The following is a 25,181-nucleotide window of genomic DNA, read 5'->3' as shown; positions in this document are numbered from 1 at the left end:
CTCAACTCTGACTTAACTGCTTACATTTCTTTCTTCCCTTCCACCCGTTTCTTTACATATACACCTGCCAACTTAGGAGAACCCTCCATGCATGTGATGAAATAAATTCTGGTCTATGGAAGTGTATGCCATTGTTATGCACATCCTTCCTCTGTGGGTTAAGCGTTCTGGTGGTCCATGCAGCACTTACGCAGGTTTGATGTCCTTTGGTAGGAGGTCAACTGAAGTCTTATTGACGTTCTGTAGTGTTTGCTTTATTGACACAGGTTGTTCATAGGTGGAGGCATAGCTTAATCAGGGCTCCCCCCCCCCCAGCCAGAATTCACTGGAACTCAGTTCCAGCATCTCTCAGGTGGGTGCCATTGCTATTATAAGAGAACAAGGAGGTGTTCATTGTGAGTCCTGGCCCCTCTTTTTCTAGAAAAATAGCACTGAGCTTAACCATTCTAACAGGCAAAGTTCACAGCTCCCATATCATATATTTAGGGGTACTGCCACCTCCCTCCCCCCTCAATGCTTTTAGATCACAGCCCAAAATCACAGCTCTCTGATCATTTTTTCTTCTGCTCCTGTCTGAAGCCCTCTTTTCAGGAGAGGAATCTAGGTAAGTTATCTTCTCCAACCATCACTGAATGAAACGCGTTGTTGGAACACCAAGGCTATCAGCAGGCAAGCATATTTTTTTTTATTTGTATGCTTTTCCACCCTGCTCTTTCCTTCCACAATAACCAATAATGTAGAATACACAGCATTAAAAACACAATTTAAAACAACAGTGGCACAGATCACAGATAAAAATGAGCTGCGTGGGTAATACTCAGCAGTCAAAAGTAAGTGTGACATTCACACAGCTTTTTCCATTTTCAAAAGCAGTTTGAAGAACCTTCTTGGGTTTTTCTTTCAGCAAACAGATTGATAGAGGGGAAAGTTCAGTTACTGTCATCCAGCTGGATGTGAGTTGGGAGTCTCAGGGGCAAAATTCATGTGCAGGCAGTGCTTCCCCACAAGTAAGTGATGCTTTTGTAGTCGGTGAAATCCATCCCTATAAATAAGAATCCAAGGTTAACCTATGACCCCCGATATACAATGACACTGCGGGTTCCATTGAAAGCAGGTTAAAAGATTACTATTACAGATAGGATCTCCCAGGGGATAAAAAGAGTCATGTACTGATCTCCTGTTGCGCCACTAGTCGTACTCCTTTGTTAGATTAAGGTTCAAGTTCCCCTGCTTGATTTATAGTTTGTGAACTGCAGGGAGATAGAAGGTGTGTCTGATTAAGTTATCTGAGCACAGTTACATCTGATTTTTTAATCTAATGATAACAATAGTAATTGGATGTATTCCTTTTCTTTGGAAAAGTATTATTAGGCACTCCCTGTTTTGAGTACTGAGAAATCCCAGGGACAACACCAGCACTACAGGGTTTTGCTTATACCGGAGAATTAGAATACAGTGGCAACAGTGGCAACTTACAAACACCTCGGGTTACAGACTCCGCTAACCCGGAAGTAGTACCTCAGGTTAAGAACTTTACCTCAGGACAGAAATTGTGCACTGGTGGCGTGGCGGCAACAGGAGGCCCCATTAGCTAAATTGGTACCTCAGGTTAAGAGCAGTTTCAGGTTAAGAACGGACCTCCAGAACGAATTAAGTTCATAACCAGAGGTACCACTGTACTTTTGTATAATCTGTTTTAATTATCCAAGTAGGAAGTAAGCACAGGGCTGAGGAACCTGTATTCCTCTAGAGCAGGGTTTCTCAAACTTGGGTCTCCAACTGTTTCTGGACTACAACTCCCATCATCCTTAGCTAGCAGGACCAGTGGTCAGGGATGGTGGGAATTGTAGCTCAAAAACAGTTGGATCTCCAAGTTTGGGAAACACCGCTCTAGAGGTTGCTAGACTCCAGTTCCCATCAGCCTCAGCCAATATCGCCAATGGTTGGGGTGATGGGAATTGTAGTCCAGCAACATTTTGGAGGACCATAGGCTCCCTAGCCCTGACATACAACATGCATTCTTACAGTAAGCATGTGTTCAGCCCCTCCAAAGCTATACCTGTTCCAGCTAACTGTGGTAGGAAACTCAGCTGGTTTTGTTTTTGTCTCTTCCAATCTCCACAGTGCTGTTTCCATTTCACACACACTGCCCACTGCACGCACACCCTTTTCTCTCAGATGCTCAAGATGGCATACATGGTTCTTCCCCTCCTAATTTAATCTTCACAACAACCCTGTGAAGTAATTTAGGCTGGGAAGCAGTTGCTGACAAAGTCACCCAGTGAACTTCCTTGCTGACTGGTCATTTGAACCATGGTCTCCCAGGTCCTAGTCTAACATTCACTGAATTGGTACACCACACTGGCTGTTACAAGGGCATCATATTTTAGAGGAAGGAGATGCAAGAATCAGAAAATATCCACTGAAATAATGGATGCAAAGCATACTGGGCTGGATACAGACTTACAGCACAATCCTAGACATGTCTACTTGGAATTAAGTCCTATTGAATTCAATGGGGTGTACTCCCAGTCCTAGTTAAGTGGGGTTAGGACTGCAGCCTTAGTCATGCTTACACTTAGTGAAATCAACAACTGAACGTTAGTCATCATTACTAACTTAAGTCACACTGATTTCAACGGATCAACTCTAAGCATGGCTAAGGTTGGATCCAACCAATGGCCCAAAAATTGTGCAATATAATATGAAACCATTACAAGTTTATCAATGAAGGTGCAGCTGATAAGTAAAAAAATCTAGAGCGTTGTGAAATTTTACAGAATCTCTGATACTCTCTCTTCATATTCCTGCATGCTGAAACAATAAATATTCCTTTGGTAATCTTGTTTATATGGCTACAGACATCTGCTAGCAATCATTCTGTTCCTAGAAGGACTATGTTTATGTTGCCATAATTACACTGAAAAATCCCAGATATCGCAGAGCCTATTTTTATCCTAACGATGAAGTAGTCAACAGCTCTTCCTATTGAAACATCCTGGCTACTTAGCCAAACTATGAAGTAAAGTTCTTGCGATACATTTTGTGGTTGATAATCACTGCACACAAGGGAGAAACTATTCTAACCTATTCATTGTGGGCAGTAGCGTAGCGTGGGGGGTGCAGGGGGGCCAGCCGCACCGGGCGCAACATCTGGGGGTTAGGGCAAATCCACGGGTTAGGGGGCGCAAATCCACAGGTTAGGGGGCGCAAATTACTTGCCTTGCCCCGGGTGCTGACAACCCACGCTATGCCACTGATTGTGGGTGCCTCCACATGGCAGCTTCTTCTGTACTTGGTGCTGAGCATTTTTATTATTTTATTATTTTTGCAGCATCCACATAACATCAACCCAATAAAAATGCCAACCTTACTCCCCTACCCCAATTAATTCCAGATTTACCATTTAAGTTTTGTTTTGCTACTTACTGGCTTTTCCACAGAAATTGTAAATTTGGATTAAATGGGGAAATAATATGGGTAAGCTTTCAGATTAAGACAATGTCATGTGGAAACTGTTCCAAACTTGCATGCATGCAAACCACAGACTCCAGAGTGAACAGCCACCTAGAAGTGCCCCATGTAGCTTCAGGAATTTTAAATTCACTATTCAGTGCTTTTAAAAAGTCAGTGAAAATCCAAATTAGAGAAATATTTCCCTTGAGCTTAACTGAGAAAAATTGCCTGGTTAAGTTTCCTAAAAAATATTATCTATATTAATGCTGCAGTATGTATTTACCTAGGAGTAAGTCTGAATTCAATGCGGTAGGCAAACTTTTTTTTAACTCATCAATTTTTGGACAACTGGACAAAATATTTTTAACTGGTTGATAACCCCATTTTTTATTACAATACAAATGAACAACCACCACTATTCTAATGTAATTGTAAACTTCTAAGGACCTTGGTTTTGTTATTTTTCCTCTAGCAAACATAGTTCCTTTCCCCCTTTAGGGGATATCGAATGTCCATCCAAACTAAGCAAGAGGCCTTCTAGAGTTCTTCCAGGCTCCCAGAGTCTGAAGAGACTGTGCTTCACTTAGTTCTCTTAAAAAACAGTGTCTTGGGATCAGAGCCAAAATCTGAGGCAGACGTTCTCAAGCAAAACACCACAATGGGGCAAAAGGTTGGTCAACAGTGGCAAAAGCCCATATGTTCTGTGGTGCAAGTTATGTGAGGTCTTTGGTCTAATAGACCCGTGTATTTTGGCTCATTTAAAAAATGGGATAACTTCATCGAACATTGCATATTTGGAAGGGTCTGCGGTCATAGTCCCAGCACACATTTCTCAATGGAAGAAGGAAAAAATGAAAATCAGCTTTAAAAAATTGATATATCGTTATGGAAGTCTGCATGTGCATTCTTGACGCAACTCTATGAGTCAAATGTTAAGTCTGGCTTGACCCTTATATCCAGTTTGTTATGTACTGAGGTTTCTCACCCTGGGCCAGCAGGGGGATACTGTAGATAGTTATGCAAATGAAGGATCGAAAAGTGACGCTCAGTGATTGGATAGTTTTGTATGCAAATGAAGGATCGAAAAGTGACGTTCAGTGATTGGATAGTTTTAGAAAATGGCAACAGTTACATTGTTCTGGAGCTCTATATAAGCAGGCTGACTGAGCTCCTCAGTTTAGTTCTGTTCCAGCTTACAAAATAAAGAGCTGCTTGGGAGAAATCGCTGTGTCGTCTGCTATGTCAACCCACAACTTAACACAGTTTTTTGGTGGGTGGGGAACCTGAAAACTCACTGTACAGTGGTACCTCAGGTTACATACGCTTCAGGTTACAGACTCTGCTAACCCAGAAATAGTACCTCAGGTAAGAACTTTGCTTCAGGATGAGAACAGAAATCGCGCGACAGTGGCGCGGCAGCAGTGGGAGGCCCCATTAGCTAAAGTGGTGCTTCAGGTTAAGAACAGTTTCAGGTTAAGAATGGACCTCCGGAACGAATTAAGTACTTAACCCGAGGTACCACTGTAATGTGATATATCTCATGAGCACGAAGCGAGCTTAATGATTTAATATTTTATATGTTTGGCATGATTCTCCATCTGCAGTCATAATTCCCGCTTCACCCCCCCCCCCATTTCCGAAGGGAGACGGAAACACACAATAAGTGTGTACACGCTAGACCTTCAAAGCACATTCTTTCCCTCAAAGAATTGGAGTTTACCCCCTTACAAAGTTACAATCTTTAGTAGCTCTTCACAAACTGCAGTGCCCAGAATTCTTTGAGGGAAAGAATGTGCTTCAAATGTGCTTTAAAGCTGTAGCGTATACACAGCCGTAGATTGCAATGTGATATCTGGACCTTGAAAACATGATAGTAGTGCACAACTGTTTCTGCATTTCCGTTTTGGACATTGTAAATGAATGAAAAGGTCAACCCAAAGAGGTCAGGAAGGCAAATTGCATTGAAAGGTATAATCTGATCCAAAGAACTATGCACTTTCCTTGTTGTGTTTTATCTTATTCAAACACAGAAAGAAATGGAATGGTGCAGGTTCACAGTCCACCCGTTTCCTGAGTGTTGGTGTTAAGTTGTGAGTGAACATATCAGACGACCCAGCGATTCTCCAAACAGCTCTTGTTTATTCACAGGTCAGAACAGAACTGAACTGAAGGGTTCAGCCAGCCTGCTTATATAGAGCTCCACTAGAACGCAACAGTAACCATTTTCTGTAACTATCCAATCACTGAACGTCACTTTTGATCCCTTATTTGCATATGTGGACCTGAACTATCTACAGTATCCCCCTGCTTGCCCAGGGTGAGAATTTCAGTACATAACAGTTGGCATTTTTGTGATGAGAGATGAAGAAGCAGGTGCACACTTGTTCCTTTTTTCCCACAGATTTTGGAATAATCTCAGCAAAGAAGTTATCAAACTGGCAGGAACGGCTTGAGCTCTTAGCCAAGGACGCAGATGTCGTCTTGGTCAATGGGGACTGGCAAACTGCCTGCTGCAGAAACCCTGGAGAGCGAGATCTTGGTTACTCAAGTTGCGGTCCTTGAGGATGCAAAACCCTTAGATGTGGCTCACATGTGCCCACATTCATAAGCAACTGTAAAATGAGAACTAGTGCATGTGGTTTGGCACGTGGTTATGCATGAAATCTAAAATAGATTTAGGATCTTGGCAGCCTGCATTTAAGGGGGATCAGAAGAGGTTTGGCTTAGGACAGATCCATGCCATATAATTATAATACACACTCAGTGCACACTTAAAGCACGTGACTACCTCCAAAGAATCCTGGGAACTATAGTTTCCTTCTCACAGCACTATAATTCCCAGCATCCTTAATAAACTGCATTTCCCAGCATTCATTGGGGGTTGTGTTGGATGTGCTTTCAGGTTAGCAGGGGAAGAAATGCATAGCTGAATTATAAGTGGCTTTCTGAATTTGTTTCGAGAAGAAGATCTGCAAGCATCACCTGCGAAACTATACGTTCCAGAAAAGCATTTCAAAATATACTGGACTGTGACCAGCTACTACATCCTGTAAATGTGAAGGAACCTGAACACTAATGTATGGCATTCCATTTGCGGTCACTTTTGCCACTGTAAAAGCCAGGCTTTCCCTGTTTCGGGAACATCAGTTTACATTTCTAGTCCAAACAACATTAATATATAGCACACTATAAAAGAGAAGCGGAAAACATGAGGCTATGCTTATGTTAAAGGGAAGGATTTGATGAACTTGCAGCAATTTCACACATCCGGTGACTAGGAGTATTTTCTCTTGAAAACCTCATCTAAATACAAACCAAGTGTTCGCTGTGGAAGAATTGTTGACCTTAAGAGAAGCCGAAGTACATAAGAGTTTGCAATATAACAAATGCAAGGACGTCCCCCCCCCCACTTTTTTCCAGAATCAAAGCTGGAGAAATATTTCTCAGTCACTCAGTTATTGCTATGCAGCTTTAAGCAGGCAGGGGAACACTCGTTTTGAGGATACTGTGGATTCGTTTTGCTTTATGGACACTGATTATCAAGACTTAACAACACCTGCAAGCTAAGTAAGTACTATAGCCCTTTTTAATGAATACAGAGAGAAGAGTTGACCTGTTAGTTTGCCGATACACAACATGCCTTAAACTGGTGGAAATAAGAAACAAGGGACAGTGTTTGCTTGGGACCATTTGATATTTATGATAGTAGGGCGGGGAGCAAAGGGGGGAAATTGAGGGAATATTTGTCGGAATGTAGACCAAAATATTGCACACCTCTGTTTGATAATACTGTAGAGACTACAGCGACAGGTGTAGGATTTTAGCTCTGCTGTGGAGCTGCTTTGTACAATACTCGGCAAGGCAGCCTTGTGTTTGCTTCCGAGTATACCCTCATTGGGAATCTATTCTGGAAGAACTGGTATGAGGAACCGCTACAAAATTGTGTATTTGCTATCACATTTTTGTTGCATTCATGCATTGCGTATTTTCATTGCAGACTAATATGGGCACATCTTAAAAATGTAAATGTATGAAGCAGCCATACCCTTCCCAAAATCAACAGTAGGTTTTTTTTGCAATAAAACAGTGTAGTCCATACCAAGAAAAGAAGAAGCCTGGAGAGCTGTAAATCTGCTTGGCAGTTTCACAAGCTGTAGTCATTCAAACAGCAAAGAATATCTTATTTGCACTTTTTAAATCTGCATCCTCCATTGTATTTTTGCTCAATGTGAAAAATACAAGAACAGATATGTAGTTCTAGGTTATATTGACATGGATTTATTTTGTATGAACAAAGGGATTCCAATCATGATATTTAATTTTGTACAAGGAAAGAACAAAGGAGAACTAGGATTATTTTTGGAGACATCTTTTATAGTGAATGCACCTTTTTGTGGTGGGAGAAAAAAGTTAATGGGAAAATATGGTCCCCTTGTTGAATATATTGTTTTTAGCCTACTTCTTTGTTCTGGGGGTTTTCATTCCTTTTTGATGAAAAAGTGCACAGCCTTTCTATGTACATACGTAGAAAGCTTTGTCATTATATGATGAAGAGAATTATGGTACATTAAAGAACACAGTTGTCACGTAGATACTAGGAAAATATTCCATAAGCAAATGTATAAGCATGAATTTGGCTGCTTTTATTTTGGGATGTCAATGCAAATAGGTAGTTCACTTTCTATAAGCCAACAAGTTTCAGTGTATGTGTGTGTTTCTGATTTTCCTCCTGGCTAAGACAACTGCAGTTTCTCAAGTTACATAAAGATCTACTTGTTAAGAGTAAAGCTGCTGGTTTTTTTTTTTTAGTTTTTAGATGTTTTTATTGGACGACGAGAGAGAAAGTTTGAAATTCAAGTCCACTGGTGCGTGAACCCATATGTTCCAAGACACACTGAAACATAAACAACTGGCGGTATATTTAATAGCTTGCCTTCCACGGCTGCCAACCTAAGTGACCCTCTCTGAAAGTAGCCCTTCTGCATTATGAAGAATTTCTCATTTTCCAAAGAAGACTATGAGCCTGGCATTCCTTTCATTCCCGGTTTCCTCAACTCCACAAATGCACCAGCTCTTCCCGAAAGGCAGTCGAGAAATGAACAATTAGCTCTGGTAGAAATCGCTGTGCTGGGGATAATATTTGCGACAGCGTCTGTGGGCAACATCATCCTCATCCTGGTGTTATGGAGGAGAAGAATGAAGCTGTCTAGGATGTATGTGTTCCTGCTTCACCTGAGCATTGCAGACCTGATGGTTGCATTCTTCCAAGTCCTTCCGCAGCTCTTTTGGAAAATTACAGATGTTTTCATGGGCCCAGACATTCTGTGCAGAACCATCATTTATCTCCAGCTGTTGAGCATGTTTGCCTCCACTTATATGATCGTGGTTATGGCATTGGATAGATACCAAGCGGTTTGCCACCCCATGGCCTCTTTTCCAAAGAAGGCGGCCCTTTGGAACCCTCCGATCTGCACAAGCTGGTTCATTTCTCTGGTCTTCAGCGTCCCCCAGGTATTTATCTTTCGGAAGAGAGAGGTATCCCCAGGCATCTTTGACTGCCAAGCTGACTTCATTGAACCCTGGGGCACAAAGGTGTACGTGACTTGGATTTCCATCGCTATTTTCTTCCTCCCCGCAGCTGTCCTCATCGTATGTCATGTGAGGATCTGCAGAGCAATTCAAATGCATATGCATTTGAAAAGCTGCAATGAATTGGAAGTGACGAATCAGAAGCAAATACAGCCATGCCAGGGAAACAATGCAAGTTGTACATCGAAGGCTATGATCAAGACTATAAAGATGACAGTGGTGATAGTTGTGGCTTATATTTTCTGTTGGTCACCTTTTTTCATCGCACAGCTGTGGACTGCCTGGCACCCCAGTGATGCTAGGACTGAAGGTAAGGCCAGTGATCTTGCCCGATACATAGCCAATAATCACATTGCTATATATTTAATATCTGGGTGGATTTATATTCGTTCTAAATGTGGGCATAATATTAAATGGCTTAATAAGAAACAAAATCAAATGGCATTTCTTTGCCAATTTAAAGAACAAACACAGGAAATCAATTGTTTTTAAATGAGTAGAATTTTGCTTCAAAACTTATTGAAATGCTCGTGCCCCAAAGGCTGCTGAATGTTATGCCCATTATGATTTATGAACAACTGGAGCAGATCAACTGGAGTATTTGCTCAAGTCAAAACTGAACGAGACATTTCCAAATAGTCTATAGTGCAAGAGAAACACTATGTTGAATTGAACAATAATCTGATTCTGAATGACTTATAAATTCTTTTCTTTTCAGGTCCAGTAATAGCCATTCTTATGCTCCTAGGGAATCTTAACAGCTGTGTTAATCCATGGATTTATATGTACTTTTGTGGTCAAATACCACGTTGTTCAAAAAAAATACAGGACAACGCTGCAGCTCATGAAGAATCTACCATTACAGGCAGTGTTAACTTGGGAGAGAAAGAATCTGAAGACAATATCACATCTGTGTAATTACTATAAACTCCTGCCTTTTCGGCTTATGTTTGTTTCACTGAACTATTTTTCTAATATGGGTATGTGCACATGTGGTAAGAAACATTATTTCTTTATATATGTATTTCCTTAATTTTGAAGCAAATATATTCAAGGTTTAAAAATTCCCAGCACAGTGTAAAAGGCATGCTGTATGTGAATATATTTGCATGCCAAGTGCTGAACACCATACATACCAAGGTACATCTCAAACTACACACATTCATAGGCTCCTCTCAATTCTGTATCCTCCTCCAGCAAGTTTAGTGAACGTACTATAATGTCTCTAAGGTACCTTTGCCACGGTAAATGCATATCTCAACTCTCCTAAGGTTGTTTTCACAAATTATACCAAGCACACTTCTTTTAGTAATATGACAATACAGCAGGCTTTAGAGAAGCGTGGGGGAACTTCTGTCTCTAGATAGGTTTTTGTACTCCAATTCCCATCAGCGCTAGCCATCATGTCCATGTGGCCTCTGGAGAGAAAAAGCAAGTTCCCATTAGTGATTGTCCTATGTGCAGATTTCATGTACTTCAGATTCCCTTCATTAAGCACCAGGTCATGTGCTTACATATGAGGTAATGTGAGCTCCACACTCCACACTAATTAAAATACATGCCAAGTCATAGACCGGGCATGATCTTGGCAAAGCTGAGGAACAGTGATTTACCTTACAGAATTATTATGTAAAGTAAGATTGACTATGAAAGACTCTGCCTATTAAAATTGCTTTATGAGCTATTGTTTATTTTGCTCCTCCTAGTCCTGTGGGCAGGAAGGGATAGATATGTCAGTGAGCAGAACAGAAATGAGTTACTAAAGTCACTGGTGGCTCCAGTGAAATGCTGCAAGGTTGAGTATAAAATCCCATTGTTACATGGTCATATTACATGGAACTTTTGATCTAGAATGTCTTGCCAGCCAGACTTTACTTTTCAGGATTTTCTTGTACTCCTGCTTTCTACCTTTTTATTCAACCTTTAGTTTTTCCACCTTCTGTTCCTCTCAAGTCTCTCTGAACCTCCTCTACTGACATGCTGTGACCAATGATTCAGCTTCTGGCACTGCCCTTTCAAAAACTTGGCAAGGGCACTCAGTTTCTTGGTATTGACGTTTGGCTCTACAAATGTACGTTTTGTAAAATTGTGAGAGGACCGTGGCCTATTTCCTGGCTGTCGGCTCACACTGTGACTCACATCCCGGGCAGCCACAGTCCTGGGAGGACGTTATCACAATATCTCTTTGTGGGTCCTCTAGTACTTGATTGTGTTCTATAAACCTCATGCTGTTGGCAAATCAAATTATGCACTTAATCTGAATTAATTGAGAGAGGAGTAGTCAATTATTTAGAGGGACGCGGGTGGCGCTGTAGGTTAAACCACAGAGCCTAGGACTTGCCGATCAGAAAGTCGGTGGTTTGAATCCCTGTGACGGGGTGAGCTCCCGTTGCTCGGTCCTTGCTCCTGCCCACCTAGCAGTTCGAAAGCACGTCAAGGTGCAAGTAGATAAATAGGTACTGCTCTGGCGGGAAGGTAAACGGTGTTTCTGTGCGCTGCTCTGGTTCGCCAGAAGCGGCTTAGTCATGCTGGCCACATGACCCAGAAGCTGTACGCTGGCTCCATCGGCCAATAAAGTGAGATGAGCGTGGCAACCCCAGAGTTGGTCACGACTAGACCTAATGGTCAGGGGTCCCTTTACCTTTACCTTTAGTCAATTATTTATGATGATCTTTCTGTAACTTTGATATGAAACAAAGAGTGGGGACTCCTGCAAACTTGTAAGAACGTGGCAAACTATTATGCTAAGTAGCCCAGCTGTCTACACTGATTGGCAGTGGTTATTTGGGGTTTTAGGCAGGGCAGTCTCCTGGTCATACTTGGAGATGCTGAAGACTGAACCTAGGATCTTCTGGGTGCAAAAGCAGATGGTCTACCACTGAGCAAGAGTTCCTTCATGATCAAATTACTGCCTCATGCAGGCAGCTTTTGCTGATATGAATGCCTTCCTCTTATAAATAAATTCACATCAGCTTTGGTAGGCCTTTGAACTATGGATGGTACATAATGCCATTATGATAATGACAATATATTTCTTGGGGCTCAGGAGGGATTGGCAGCTCTCTGATTATGGGATATGTGGTATAGTTGTGTCCCATTCTGCAGCTCACATCACAGGAAGACTGACAATTGGCAAAATGAAATAGAAATTTTAAAGCTTTCTTTTTCCCCTTATTAAACACACTGTTTTTTTTTAAAGGTAGGATGCTTAAACAAATAATTAGCACATTGTTCATCACATTGAGCCTTGGCACTATGTAGTGAAAAGTGATCATTATAAATTCAAATTTTGTTAATTTTAACCAAATTACAGGTGTGTGTGTGTGTGTGTGTACATGCACTATATCACATGTTAAATCAGTTTATTTTTGTTTCTGAAAATGACTGTGCAAAGCTGCAGATGGGCTTTGAAGCAGTCTACCAGCTGATGAGAATGTACACCATTCAAATGAGCTTTGTTTTCTAAACTCTTAGCATCACACCTAATTCAGAATCATTTTTGTTATGCATAGCTAATGATGACTTGTGGCTTCCTATGTAGTTCTAATTATCAGGTATAGAGCTTTGATGGAAAAACCGTATGTTTAACAACATGAATACTATATTTTAAATAACAACATTTAAGTCTATAGATATATATCAGTCTGTATGTATTTGTCTACAGGACAGCAGCATAAGTTTGGAATTTGGTTTATGGTAGAAAATAAACATCCTGGGAATTTAAGTGTCCCCAATCTTCCCTTTTGATGCTAATGAATATTACAGATGTTCTTTAAATAAAAGAGTGTTACAGCACCATAACACTTTAAAAAGACAATAAAATAAAATAAAATATGGTCACCACCATTTTGGCAATGTGTTGCCACTTCCCTACTGAGGCACTTTCAATCCAAAAGATAAGTTCAGTACTCTGGGTATTCACATTTCATGGACACTAATGGGCAACTACACTCACATTACTAAGCATGTGTAGTGCTAAATAAATTACAGATTTTTAGTTTGAAGGATCACCTGGAATTCCTCCTCCCAAAGGTCTCTTAGGTGAACTAGAGCTTCCCTTTCCCTTGACACAGCAGCTGCATCACATTCACTAGTATCAACGTAGTGGGATTAACATTAACAAAAAAGTGTAATATCCCTGAAAGTGTTGAAAGTCACTTGCAATTCTGCATCTTACAGCAGAAGAACAGTATTTTATAAGAGCTTGGAGCCACCCATCTGGAAGTGGCTGTCACAAACATGTGTCCCGCAGACCCATAAAGTCCCCAAATCCCTCTTTATTTTGAGAACTGCTAAAGCAGAAAGGTTCAGTCTATCCAGATGACAACCACTGTGTATTGTTCCATGTGTTTTGTAAAACTTCCAATTCTCCTTATTTATTTGTACAAGGGGAAAAAAATCTGACTCCAGCTGTGGCTTAAAGTTTGCAAAGCATTTTTCTTGTTGTCTCCTACCTTCTATTCTGCAAACCAAAACAACCTTATTTATGAGAGACCTTTTGCCAAGTAAGTCAAAGAAACAAAGCATAGGCTGGCTTGGATCCAAAGACCCCGCTGTGCAAATCTAAGGCCCTTCCTCTTGTGCAAGGTAGCTGCCAATTTCCCCCTCATCTGCATCCCCCTCCAACTTCTCCAGATCATATCCCAAAGTGGAGCCAGTTTTCAGGGGTTGCAGATGGGGAAGGGAATTAGTGATCCCCTCTGCGTGTGGACAAATGTATTTCACTTACACAATGTGATCTTTGGAACCAAACAATTTACAATACTCCTCTTCGTTCCAGAATGCTCATTTTTTCAACTAGCTAAACAGGTTTAAAAACACCTATTATTTCTAAATCTGAATGGTGGTGTGAGTACTTCTGTTCTTCTGTCTCGATAGCTGCAGAGGCACCACAAATAGATTAAAACCCAGCTGAAGACTGTCATTATTTATGGAAATGTTTTTCAAGAATGGGAATCTTAAAGTCTCCTCTCCCTCCTACTCAAATCCTCTTCTCTACTTCACAAGGTAGAGAAATGAACCTTCCAGCTAAATCACAATATTGCAGGGATGGTCCCTGGTGCCTTTCAGATGTTATTGAACATACAGTTGATGGAAGTTGTAGTAGTTCAGAAACATCTGGAAGACATTGTGTTGAATACTGTTTAGCCACAACTGCCGACAGCTGAATTTTTATTCTGCCTTTCCTCCAAAGGGACCAGAGCAGTGTGATGTACGTAGGTTAGGATGAGAAGGAAATGTGTTTCCCTCAGAAATCCACTGAGCTTCATAGCTAACCAGGGATTTGAACATAGGAAGTTGCCTTATACTGAGGCAGACCAACAGGTCAATGTAGTAGAGTGTTGTCTGCACCAGTGTTCTTCAACCTTGGGCTGCCAGATATTGTTGGACTACAACTCCCATCATCCAGAGCCAGATTTTCCATGGCCAGAAATGATGGGAGTTGTACTTCAGCAACGGAGGACCCAGAATTCAAGCACACTCATCTATACAGATCTGCATTGGCTTTCCAGGGTTTCAGACAGCAGTCATTCCTAGTCCTACCTGCCAGGGATTGAATCAGGAACCTTTGACATGTAAAAACATGTGCTCTGTCACTGATCTATGGCCCTTCCCCAAGCTGAGTTTATCATTCCTCTAAAATAATAATAATAATCTAGGTTGCAATCCAAACTCCCTTTCTTGGTTTGTTTGTTTTGTGGGGTGGAAGTGTCCTTCACCCAGCCCTGATGGTCTTCACTGGCCCCCACCCACAGAGTGATCATTCCACTCACACAAAACTCCCCATTTGTTTTGTCCAATGAGTGGGAAGATGGAAGTGCATCTACTTGTATCTCCACCAGTGGCAGCCTGCAGAAAGCTCCACTGACAAGGTTGCACCTTCCTTCAACCAGAATTACTTTTAAAATGTTGACTTAATTCACCAAATTCAAGAAAGCTCACTCTGTAACCCTATCCGTGACTATTAGGAAATCAATTCTGTTGGGTTTGCTGTTGGGGGGGCTAATGTTTTGTTGTTTCTGTTTTAACTATTTATTTGTGCTTTTTCTTGTATTTTTGTTTTGTGAACCACCATGAGATCTTTTGATGAAGGGTGGTATATAAATCTTAACAACAACAATAATATAATTTTAGCCACAATAACTTTCAAATTTTGGCAACCTGAGCTACTGGTCCTTCTTGCAGGTGGAAGATGAAGCTGGATTGAACCCCACATTCATAAAAATGTGGTGTGAACCTTCATCTTTCCCTCTCACAGATCTTTTTTTCTGGCTTCACTAACTTTGCTCACTTTAATCTGACTTATGTATGTTTCATTGCTGATCTTATTGAACAAAATAAAATGCAGTGACCTAGATCTAGTATAACTCATTTTAATGTCATAAAATGGTTTGCCTTTATCGATCTGCACAGTATTTTATTTGCAAAGCTAGCAATAACGCAGAAGTGTTTTACGATAGCACCACATGTTAACACACCATTGTCTTCAGCCATTATATTTCCATGGCTTCGATCTCAATATTTTCTAACCCACAGATTATTCTTTTCTGAAATAGAAAGATTTCTGTTGATTAGAAAGATAAGAGTTTTCTCTGCAGTCAGAATTCCTAAAATGAGAAACTAACAATGTTGCGAACTTCTGCCAGTGTGTGTGTGTGTTTTCTGGAATTTGGTCATCTTGCCATTGTGTATCAACTTCCTAATGGCTACAGCCCTACAGCTTAGTTCTCGAACGTTTTGGCTTACGAACGCTGCAAACCTGGAACTGGCTGTTCTGGTTTGCGAACTATTTTTGGAAGACGAACTGACTTCCAGAATGGATTCCATTCAACTTCCAAGGTACAACTGTATAACTAATGTAAGGATGCATCCGAACAACAAAATCCAGAAAAGGTAAAGGTAAAGGTAAAGGTAAAGGTAAAGGTAAAGGGACCCCTGACCATTAGGTCCAATCGTGACTGACTTTGGGGTTCCAGCGCTCATCTTGCTTTATTGGCCGAGGGAGCCAGCGTACAGCTTCCGGCTCATGTGGCCAGCATGACTAAGCCGCTTCTGGCGAACCAGAGCAGCACACGGAAACGCCATTTACCTTCCCGGTGGAGCGGTACCTATTTATCTACTTGCACTTTGACATGCTTTCGAACTGCTAGGTTGGCAGGAGCAGGGACCGAGCAACGGGAGCTCACCCCGTCACAGGGATTCGAACCGCCGACCTTCTGATCGGCAAGCCCTAGGCTCTGTGGTTTAACCCACAGTGCCACCTGCATCGCCTGCAAATAAATGAACAAATCAGCCTGCTGGGAGCTGGCAGAAAAGCAGGGAGAATTCCATCCTGCAGTTAGCAACCCACTATATTTCTTCACTGCATGTTGGGAGGGACAGAGTGCTTCATCTCTCATCTAGCAACCCATTCACTCACCTGCATGCAATTTATTTTTGGCTAGGGCTACCAGCCTAGGGCTAAAATACAAGGCTGAACGAAGTACAGAAGAATGGTGCCAGACAAGAATACACTTTCACTGAAGAATTGTATTTCTTTGAAGTATTTTATTTAAAAGATTTATAGACTGCCCCCCATTTATTTGTAGTAAGGTTTATCCCCAAATGGAGATATCCATAGCGGCTATGAAGCAAACACAATTCAGAATCTTACAAAGAAAAAGTGGAGCAAGAAATAACAAAGCCAGCAGAGAGCCAGATGGAATTAAAACTCTAAAAAATAAACCCCAAAAGAAAACTAAGTGTTGCTATTCCCATGGTGACTGTCAGTTAAGTAAATGTGGTTTAACGGCTGTTAAAACAATGATTTAAGAACAGCAATCAGTAAAAGAAACAAAGAAAAGTAAAATCAACAATGGAACGAAGCCTAAAAACTGGAGCTGGGAAGATAGAATGGATAGGCCTTTGCACTGCACTGGAAAGATTTAAGCACAAGCTTCTTATAAGCCTCTCTGAGCTAAGAAAACATTCTTCCCGGTCTCCACTAGGCATGGGCAAATCTGTCAATTTCAGTTTCTCCTTTTTCAAATATTAAATTCCTTTTTCCATATTTCCACATCACTTTGTAATTTTTTTTAAAAAGTAAGTATTCATGAAAATCCATCAGCATTTTAGTGCAAATTTCTTCCAGTATGCACATATCGGTATGCAGTCTTGCCTATTACTGTGTGCACATTTTCTCAAAGCCACTCCCCTAATACACTGCGATTTTGTTTGTTATTTTTGCCAATCTATGCATTTTTATGCACATTTTGCAGCCATGTGTGCATTTTTGTTCATACAACTTGGTGGGAGAACTGCATTGCAAAAAACTGGAGAAGGATGAATTTCTAAGAAGGGCTAATTGCTTCTGAAAGTGCAACTCAGGCAAATTGAATCTAATTTCTTCCCGATCAATCATCTCTGCTCAGCTGACTTCTTAGAGGATGGGGGAGCCAGTTCAGAAACACAGTAAATTTCATAAACACAATTAAAAACACTCATAAACAAGATACTGAGAGACCAGCAATTAATAAAACAGGAAGCCTACCCAAAACTCTTTAACTGGCATTGTTGCTTTAATGAATAAATAATTAAATTTGTATACTGCCTTTCATCTGAAGGTCATAGGGCAGTTCACAGCATAAAAATACAAAATGAGGACCTGAAATACATAATAAAACAAAAACAAACCAATAAACCCTCTCTTACAAACACATTTTTAAAAGCCATAAAATGTCTGTAATCAACCAAACACCTGGTTAAAGAGAAACATTACTCAGAAACGTCAGTCACATGATACAGGCAAAGAGAACCTGTGAGGCATAAACAGGTTTTTGCTACACATTCACACAGTTACACTTGATTACTGTTGTTCAGAACTATGCACCAAAGTGCCGCCATTTCTGGGCGGAAAATTGCTTGACCTTTAAACAACAGCACAGAAGCCAGCAGGAGCCTATATTAAGAGCTGAGGGGTGTTCCCTAGAGAATGTAACTAGAAGAGTTGCAAGAAACATAATTTGATGTGAATGACTCACGTCTGAGAAAAAGGCTGTTAGTGGACCCACCAGTAATTCAACAGCACATTAAGAAGGGGTAGATGGATTCAACGAGAGGTGTAAGAACAAAAAACAAACAAACCTAGAAAGCTCTGAGATCTGCAAGATTTTCCAAACATGCCTGTTCACTTAGAAGACTTCACAGTTTCTCCTTCGCTACCTTCCAAAACACCTGTGGCCTACACTGGAAGATCAGCAGATATAATCCAGTTCGAAGGACGGGTGTCAAAATCAGTTTAGTGTTATATGTCCCAAACATGTGTTTTTGATAAAGCTGTCTTTGTAAATAAATGTAAATGATAAATGTGCTGTCTTTGCTGCTGCTTATTTCTGAATGATAATTAAAAACCCAACCCCTTTCCAGCACCTACTAAGAAGAAAAGGCTTGTGGGTAAATAACCCGCCGTCCACTCGATTGCAAGCACAGCATGTCCATATCCTACACTGTGTTATCAGATATTTCATTGGAATGACCTGAATGCATGATAGCTCCAGTGTCATCATAGTGACACACAAACCTTCTGAGAAAGCAATCATCATCTGGGAACATGTTTATCTTTTTATTCATTGATTCCAAGTTTTGAGTTGGCTGGTCATGTGATTCATAGTCATCCTGATGCTCAGTTCAGGTTTGAAGATCGATGCAGCATTTGTTTCCAAGGCAGCATCTATTTGGTAATGATTAAAAAGGTGAGCAGCTCCTTCTAAAGACAGTAGAGTGGTACCTCAGGTTACATACGCTTCAGGTTATATACGCTTCAGGTTACAGACTCCACTAACCCAAAAATAGTACCTCGGGTTAAGAACTTTGCTTCAGGATGAGAACAAAAATCATGCTCCGGCAGCACGTTGGCAGCAGGAGGCCCCATTAGCTAAAGTGATGCTTCAGGTTAAGAACAGTTTCAGGTTAAGAACGGACCTCTAGAACGAATTAAGTACTTAACCTGAGCTACCACTGTACTGCAACCTGTTTGTTGACCTACCTTCCATTCTGGCAAATCCCCAAAGCAGTGGTGAGGAGGAGGAAGAGCTACTACTGCCTGTTGCTGAATTACAACTTATTACCAAACTTAAAACCATGGAGAGACCTGGTCTGAATAGAGACATTGGGTTCTTATCTCATTATACATGATAAAGCTATTTTTGGCCATCTTATCCCTTGCTTTTTCCTGTAAGACCAATTGCAGTTGTTAACAGTCGTCAACAGGTTTACCACACCTATCAGCCAATCACCCATCCCCCCACCCTTCTGAGTAATACCCCTCCCCACCCTCTCACTATATATAAAGGTCTGGTGACTTCTGTTTCAGTGTATCTGAAGAAGTGTGCATGCACACAAAAGTTCATACCAAGAGCAAACTTACGGTAGTTGGTCTCTAAGGTGCTACTGGACATTTTTTTTTAATTTTTAAAAATATATTTCTACTGCCTGCCAGTAATGCATAGTATGCAGGTGGCATGTTTGATTACCTCAGGTCTTAGAGAGGTCCAACAATGGCAGCTGGCATGGTCAGGCAGCTGCTGGGCCCTATATACCAGAAAAGAGCCCGGAGCAGACATCTGACACCAGCCATTACCATCCTCAGGCCATGTGTACAACATGCTCAGGGACGCGGGTGGCGCTGTGGGTTAAACCACAGAGACTAGGACTTGCCGATCAGAAGGTTGGCAGTTTGAATCCCCGCTACGGGGTGAGCTCTCGTTGCTCGGTCCCTGCTCCTGCCAACCTAGCAGTTCAAAAGCATGTCAAAGTGCAAGTAGATAAATAGGTACTGCTCCGGCGGGAAGGTAAACGGCGTTTCCGTGTGCTGCTCTGGTTTGCCAGAAGCGGCTTAGTCATGCTGGCCACATGACCCAGAAGCTGTACACCTGCTCCCTCGGCCAATAAAGCAAGATGAGTGCCGCAACCCCAGAGTCAGCCACGACTGGACCTAATGGTCAGGGGTCCCTTTACCTTTACAACATGCTCAGATGTGGATAAGTCTAGGGGACTGCAAATTTCTGTTGTTACTCTGTTGCCCTGGTAATCTCCAGGAAGTCAATGTGGAGCAGAGGGCATTGCACAATAGCCAATGGTCTTTTATTAAGAGTTGCCCCTGTAGGCTCGCTAGCTTTTCAGAAATATGGACTTGATGGCATTGCTGACTCCATTGTCGCTGCTGCCACAAATAGTCCTGTAAATAGCATTAAATAGCTGTGAGGGATTCTTAGGTATCTTGATCCCCAGACATTGATCCACGTCTTCAGGACAAGCTGCCTTTAGGCATGGTGGCTGGTCACATCCTGCTAGGCTTTCGGTCTCTGATCCCTCTAAGCCACCCAGAAATGCAAAATTATGCCAATTGATAGCTTGCCATTAGAAAGTTCCAGATTCATTGTTAATTCTATTGGAATATGCAATTGGAATATTATAAATGTATAAATGAGCAAAATCCAGTTTCATATGAAGCCAGGAAAAAATGAGTTCATTGGTCTGAAACAAATAATTGTCTTAGTACTCATACATATACAGTATATTGTTCTGAATGGTTTTGAGCAGCATGTGTGCCAATATGCTCCAGTATATTGAATTAGTAAATGATCAACAACATCATAATAAGCCAAAAATGTAATATTACCTTTCAGTTCCTCATGTGACTAGGGGAAATGTTGTTTATTGCATCTGTGGTTGACAAATTTGGCACTGGTATCTGCACAAAGCTTCACTTAAAGCACACAGTGTGTTGAAAATAATCAAGCAAGCAAATGATCTCTCCCCAGGGTTTCTGTGGGTGGACGGAAGTATGCACTTGAGATTCATTGAGCATATCTGATTGCAGAAGCACTTCAACTCAGCTGTAATCTGTTGTAAACCACTTAGGCAGCCGGGTGCTCAGTTTGCCATATGAAAAGAACCAACCATTTTAAAATATTCCCTCCTGACAGGTGGCCTGCTGGTGGTAGATCAGTCAAAGCAACAGCTTACTCTAAGCCAGGGGTCAGCAAACTTTTTCAGAAGGGGGCCGGTCCACTGTCCCTCAGACCTTGTGGGGGGCAGGACTATATATATATATATATATATATATATATATATATATATATATATATATATATTGGGGGGGGGATGAACGAATTCCTATGCCCCACAAATAACCCAGAGATGCATTTTAAATAAAAGCACACATTCTACTCATGTAAAAAATGCTGATTCCCGGACGGTCCATGGGCTGGATTTAGAAGGCAATAGGGCTGGATTTGGCCCCCGGGCCTTAGTTTGCCTACCCATGCTCTAAGCCTTTACAGTTTCACAAATGGTTGTGTGAATCAGCCCAGATTCTGCAGCTAGAATAGGAAAGGTGTTTTTTTTTTAATCATCATCATCTTATATGCTATACTCCAACGTGGACCTTGAAACAAGTGACGATAGATAATTTCTTCCTTCTGGTTTGCCCAGAAGGGATTTAAACAGCCTACCTGTTGTGTACCAGGAGATTTATTTTCCAGGGTACCCTACCCTGCCTGCTCTCTTTTTATCAACCAGGTTAAGTTACGGTGTCGATCAGGGTTTTCTAAACTTTTCATGTTGGTGATACACTTTTAAGACATTCATTGTTTCACAACACAGTAATTCAGTTTCACTTGAAAACCGGAGGTTTACCAGACCCTTTCTAGCCCTGGCAAGAGCGTGGGGAACCATTCACACGACACACCTACACACTGCAGTTGACACACTAACGTGTTGCAACACACAGTTTGGAAGCTCTGTAGACACAGAGCTAGCCACCACGTTCATAGGGCCAAGAAGAAATTTTACTGAAGACCACCAAATTTTGTCACAGAGGGCAAAAGTCTGTACTGCAGCTCTGCTCACACTGATTATGAACTGCAAATTGTAAGCCTTCAGTCCCAAAGTAAATAGAGGGAGGTAGCCAGGGGCTGTGAAAGATTCCCACAGAAAGTTTTTCACAATGCTTTTTGCTTGGATGCACCCTGCTAGGTTTAAAACCACAGTGATGATCAGGGTGGTCTTCCCTCACCCTTTTAATTAAGTTAAGCAAGTCTCCATCTAATGTTCAGATGAGAGACTTCTGGGGAGGCCTAGCCGAAGCTTCCTTTTGAAGAAAGCCTGCCTAAAGATTAGCCAATAAATAATGAGCACATTGTCAATTAGCGGAAGAAGAAGCCTACACAGGCTGGCAATAGCTTTCGAGGGTTCTCTCCCAGCTGTAAATGAAGATGTGGACGACTTAACCTGGGAACTTCTGCACACAGAGGAGATACTCTGCTACTGAGCTATGCCCCTTCCCACTTTTGAAGCTTGTGTTGACATTGGGAGAAAATCCCATCACTAACGCCAAAGATATTTTGGACCTGAGCAAGCCAGCATTCTCCCCTCCTGCAGTTTCCAGCAACTAGTATTAAGACGTATAAAGAGATCAACTAGATTACTTCATAAAATGCATATTTAAACTAATGAAGTGATGAGTGTTCAATGCCATTTATTTCAAAGGCATTTACTGAACATGAATCTGACCTGGATTAGGGCCGGTATTCTTTGGCCATTTTCAGTAACCGATGTTGCCTTGCCTTTGGTATCTTGATATGTTGGTCTTTTAAAAACGAACCTGATTGCTTGCTGTCAGTCATCTCATCTTGTCTGGAGTTTTCCCAAATGACCTCGAGGCACTAGTGGAACAAATTGTCTGGGTAGTATATAACAATGAAATGTTTTACTACTTTATGTATTAGTTTGTTATCGTGCCCTCCTCTCTTGTTTAGCTTTCCTGGCTATGGATCGTTCATCATCTTCTACCACTGCAGGCTGTAATAAAATATTTCATTGGAAGTTTCCACCTCATTGGCTTTGAAACATTTGATTGCAGCATATTGACTCCCCTCTGACACCGAGAGACCCACGGCATTGTTTTCATTTTATTAGTCATTCATTCGTTCCATATCCACAATGCCATAATTGCTTCCACATTGTTCCTTTCTTTGGAATTGACACCTTTTGTTCACTGATAACACTGATGTCAAACTGTTGCAGTACAGTAGCAATTTCTTTGTAATTCTCCTGTGTGTTTTCAGATCTGAGTTGTGGTGATTCCCCCCTCAAATAAAACATCGTTGCAGTACAAGTCTGTTTTGTGTGCACAGGCAAAGCACTGTTCAAGTTTTCTGGGGCTCCTGTGCCATTAAATAAAAGTTTCCTGTTTGCAACTCGTGTTCATTTTATTACTTCCAGTTGATCAAGGCTGAGAAAACTTTAATATTGTACATAGCATCTTAACTCTCCTTTGAATAATGTCTCTTAGCTGTCTCTGTGTTAGTTTCCCTTGTGAGGGAACTTTAAGTACTGATTTCCACTTGGCTGTGTTTACATTTTGTAGCAAAGTAGGAAAAAATGCCTCTTTTGCTTTTAAAAATGAACAAATAATGCAAAGAAACCAGCCAATACCTAACCATCTTAATAGAAATGGAAACAGACATTGGGGCAGTTAATATATATATATTTAAATGTGTTTAGATGGTTTTGTGTCTGAACATAAGGGAAAATAATATCTAGGATACAGCAATGTCTGAGTGTCTAATCAGACACAGGGGAACGCAGGTGTCGCTGAGGGTTAAACCACAGCACCTAGGACTTGCCAATCAGAAGGTTGGCGGTTCGAATCCCCGCGACGGGGTGAGCTCCCATTGCTCGGTCCCAGCTCATGCCAACCTAGCAGTTCGAAAGCACCTCAAAGTGCAAGTAGATAAATAGGTACCGCTCCAGCGGGAAGGTAAACGGTATTTCCGAGCACTGCTCTGGTTTGCCTGAAGCTGCTTAGTCATGCTGGCCACATGACTCGGAAGCTGTATGCCGGCTCCCTTGGCCAATAAAGCGAGATGAGTGCTGCAACCCCAGAGTTGGCCACGACTGGACCTAATGGTCAGGGGTCCCTTTACCTATTTAAATGTGTTTCGATGGTTTTGTGTCTGAACATATGGGAAAATAATACCTAGGATACAGCAATGTCTGAGTGTCTAATCAGACACAGGGGGCTGATTAATGGCATAACAAAAAGAGATACCTTCCATGAAATTTGGACCTCTTTCTTTTAATATGTAAATGATCCCAATCAAGACCTTCTTATGCCAGCACTCAATCTTCTCAGTGGAGAGTAAGTTAAGTAATATGCTTGAACACTGAATGTCTAAAGTCAATGGAGAGAACAAACACCATTAGATGTACTTCTGGATAAGTGTTTAATAGTTCTTGTATTTGTAGTTGTTTAAGAACCAATTAAAAAATGTAAATAAAATAGAGGGTTTTTTAAAAAAGTTTTTTGCAATGTTTGAAATATGTTTTCATTTCGTTTTAAATTGTATTGTGTTACCATTTTGATATTTGCTACCCTGAGCTCCTTTGGAAGAAAGGGCCTGATACAGATTTAGCAAATAAATAAATTATAAGGGAGACCATTCAACATACAAATAAAGCTGATATACATCACTGTTCCTTCACTGTACTTAAGGAGAAACAATAATATGCTCAAGTCCTGCATTTAGCAAATGTTTTTTATGATCAGACGTTTGCTTGTGCCTTCCTTGTAGGACAATATTATAGAAATAACTTGGTCACAGGGAGGGGGTGGATAATATAGTGCTGTTTTACTGTGTGAAGCCTTCCAGCTAATTCTAGAATTAGCGATGTCTCAGCAGTGCTAAAGTGCTCCAATGTGGAAGCAACCCAAATCTCTCTAGAGCTGTGTTATAAGTCAAAAGTCCATTGCTTAGGCCACACACACGTGGATCCTTTAAAACACATTCAGTGGTATAAATAAGGTTACAAGGAGCACAAATGTGGTAATAGATCATATGCCAGCACTTCCTTAGTGCTTATAAATAGGAGGCATTGCCCCCATTCACACTTCCTTTCATTTCACCCACTGCTAAACTTACAGGAATCTTCCTGTAAAAAGGGCTTTTAGTGATTGCTCATCGACAAATGCCACCATCTCAAAAATTGTTGCCACTTGAAGTGGCCTATCTATTATTTCAAATTACAGAACAGCTCCCGCAATAAATCACCAGGTAAGGAGTAGACAAATGCACAGGGGGATGGTTGCTGAA

The 25,181-nt window shown here is 41.2% G+C and overlaps 1 protein-coding gene across 1 annotated transcript; it reads left to right on the top strand.

Moving 5' to 3' along the window:
* The first annotated feature begins 6,433 nt into the window (after positions 1 to 6,433).
* Positions 6,434 to 10,463, top strand: LOC128421647 (mesotocin receptor-like). Its single transcript, XM_053404671.1, has 3 exons — positions 6,434 to 7,023; positions 8,266 to 9,355; positions 9,764 to 10,463. The coding sequence occupies exons 2-3, from the start codon at positions 8,443 to 8,445 to the stop codon at positions 9,961 to 9,963; spliced, it is 1,113 nt and encodes a 370-aa protein (XP_053260646.1). The 5' UTR covers positions 6,434 to 7,023; positions 8,266 to 8,442; the 3' UTR covers positions 9,964 to 10,463.
* The last annotated feature ends 14,718 nt before the right edge of the window (positions 10,464 to 25,181 follow it).

Source organism: Podarcis raffonei, chromosome 10, assembly GCF_027172205.1.
Source record: "Podarcis raffonei isolate rPodRaf1 chromosome 10, rPodRaf1.pri, whole genome shotgun sequence".
NCBI classification, from domain to species: Eukaryota; Metazoa; Chordata; class Lepidosauria; order Squamata; family Lacertidae; genus Podarcis; species Podarcis raffonei.
This window is presented reverse-complemented; position numbering and strand designations above follow the sequence as displayed.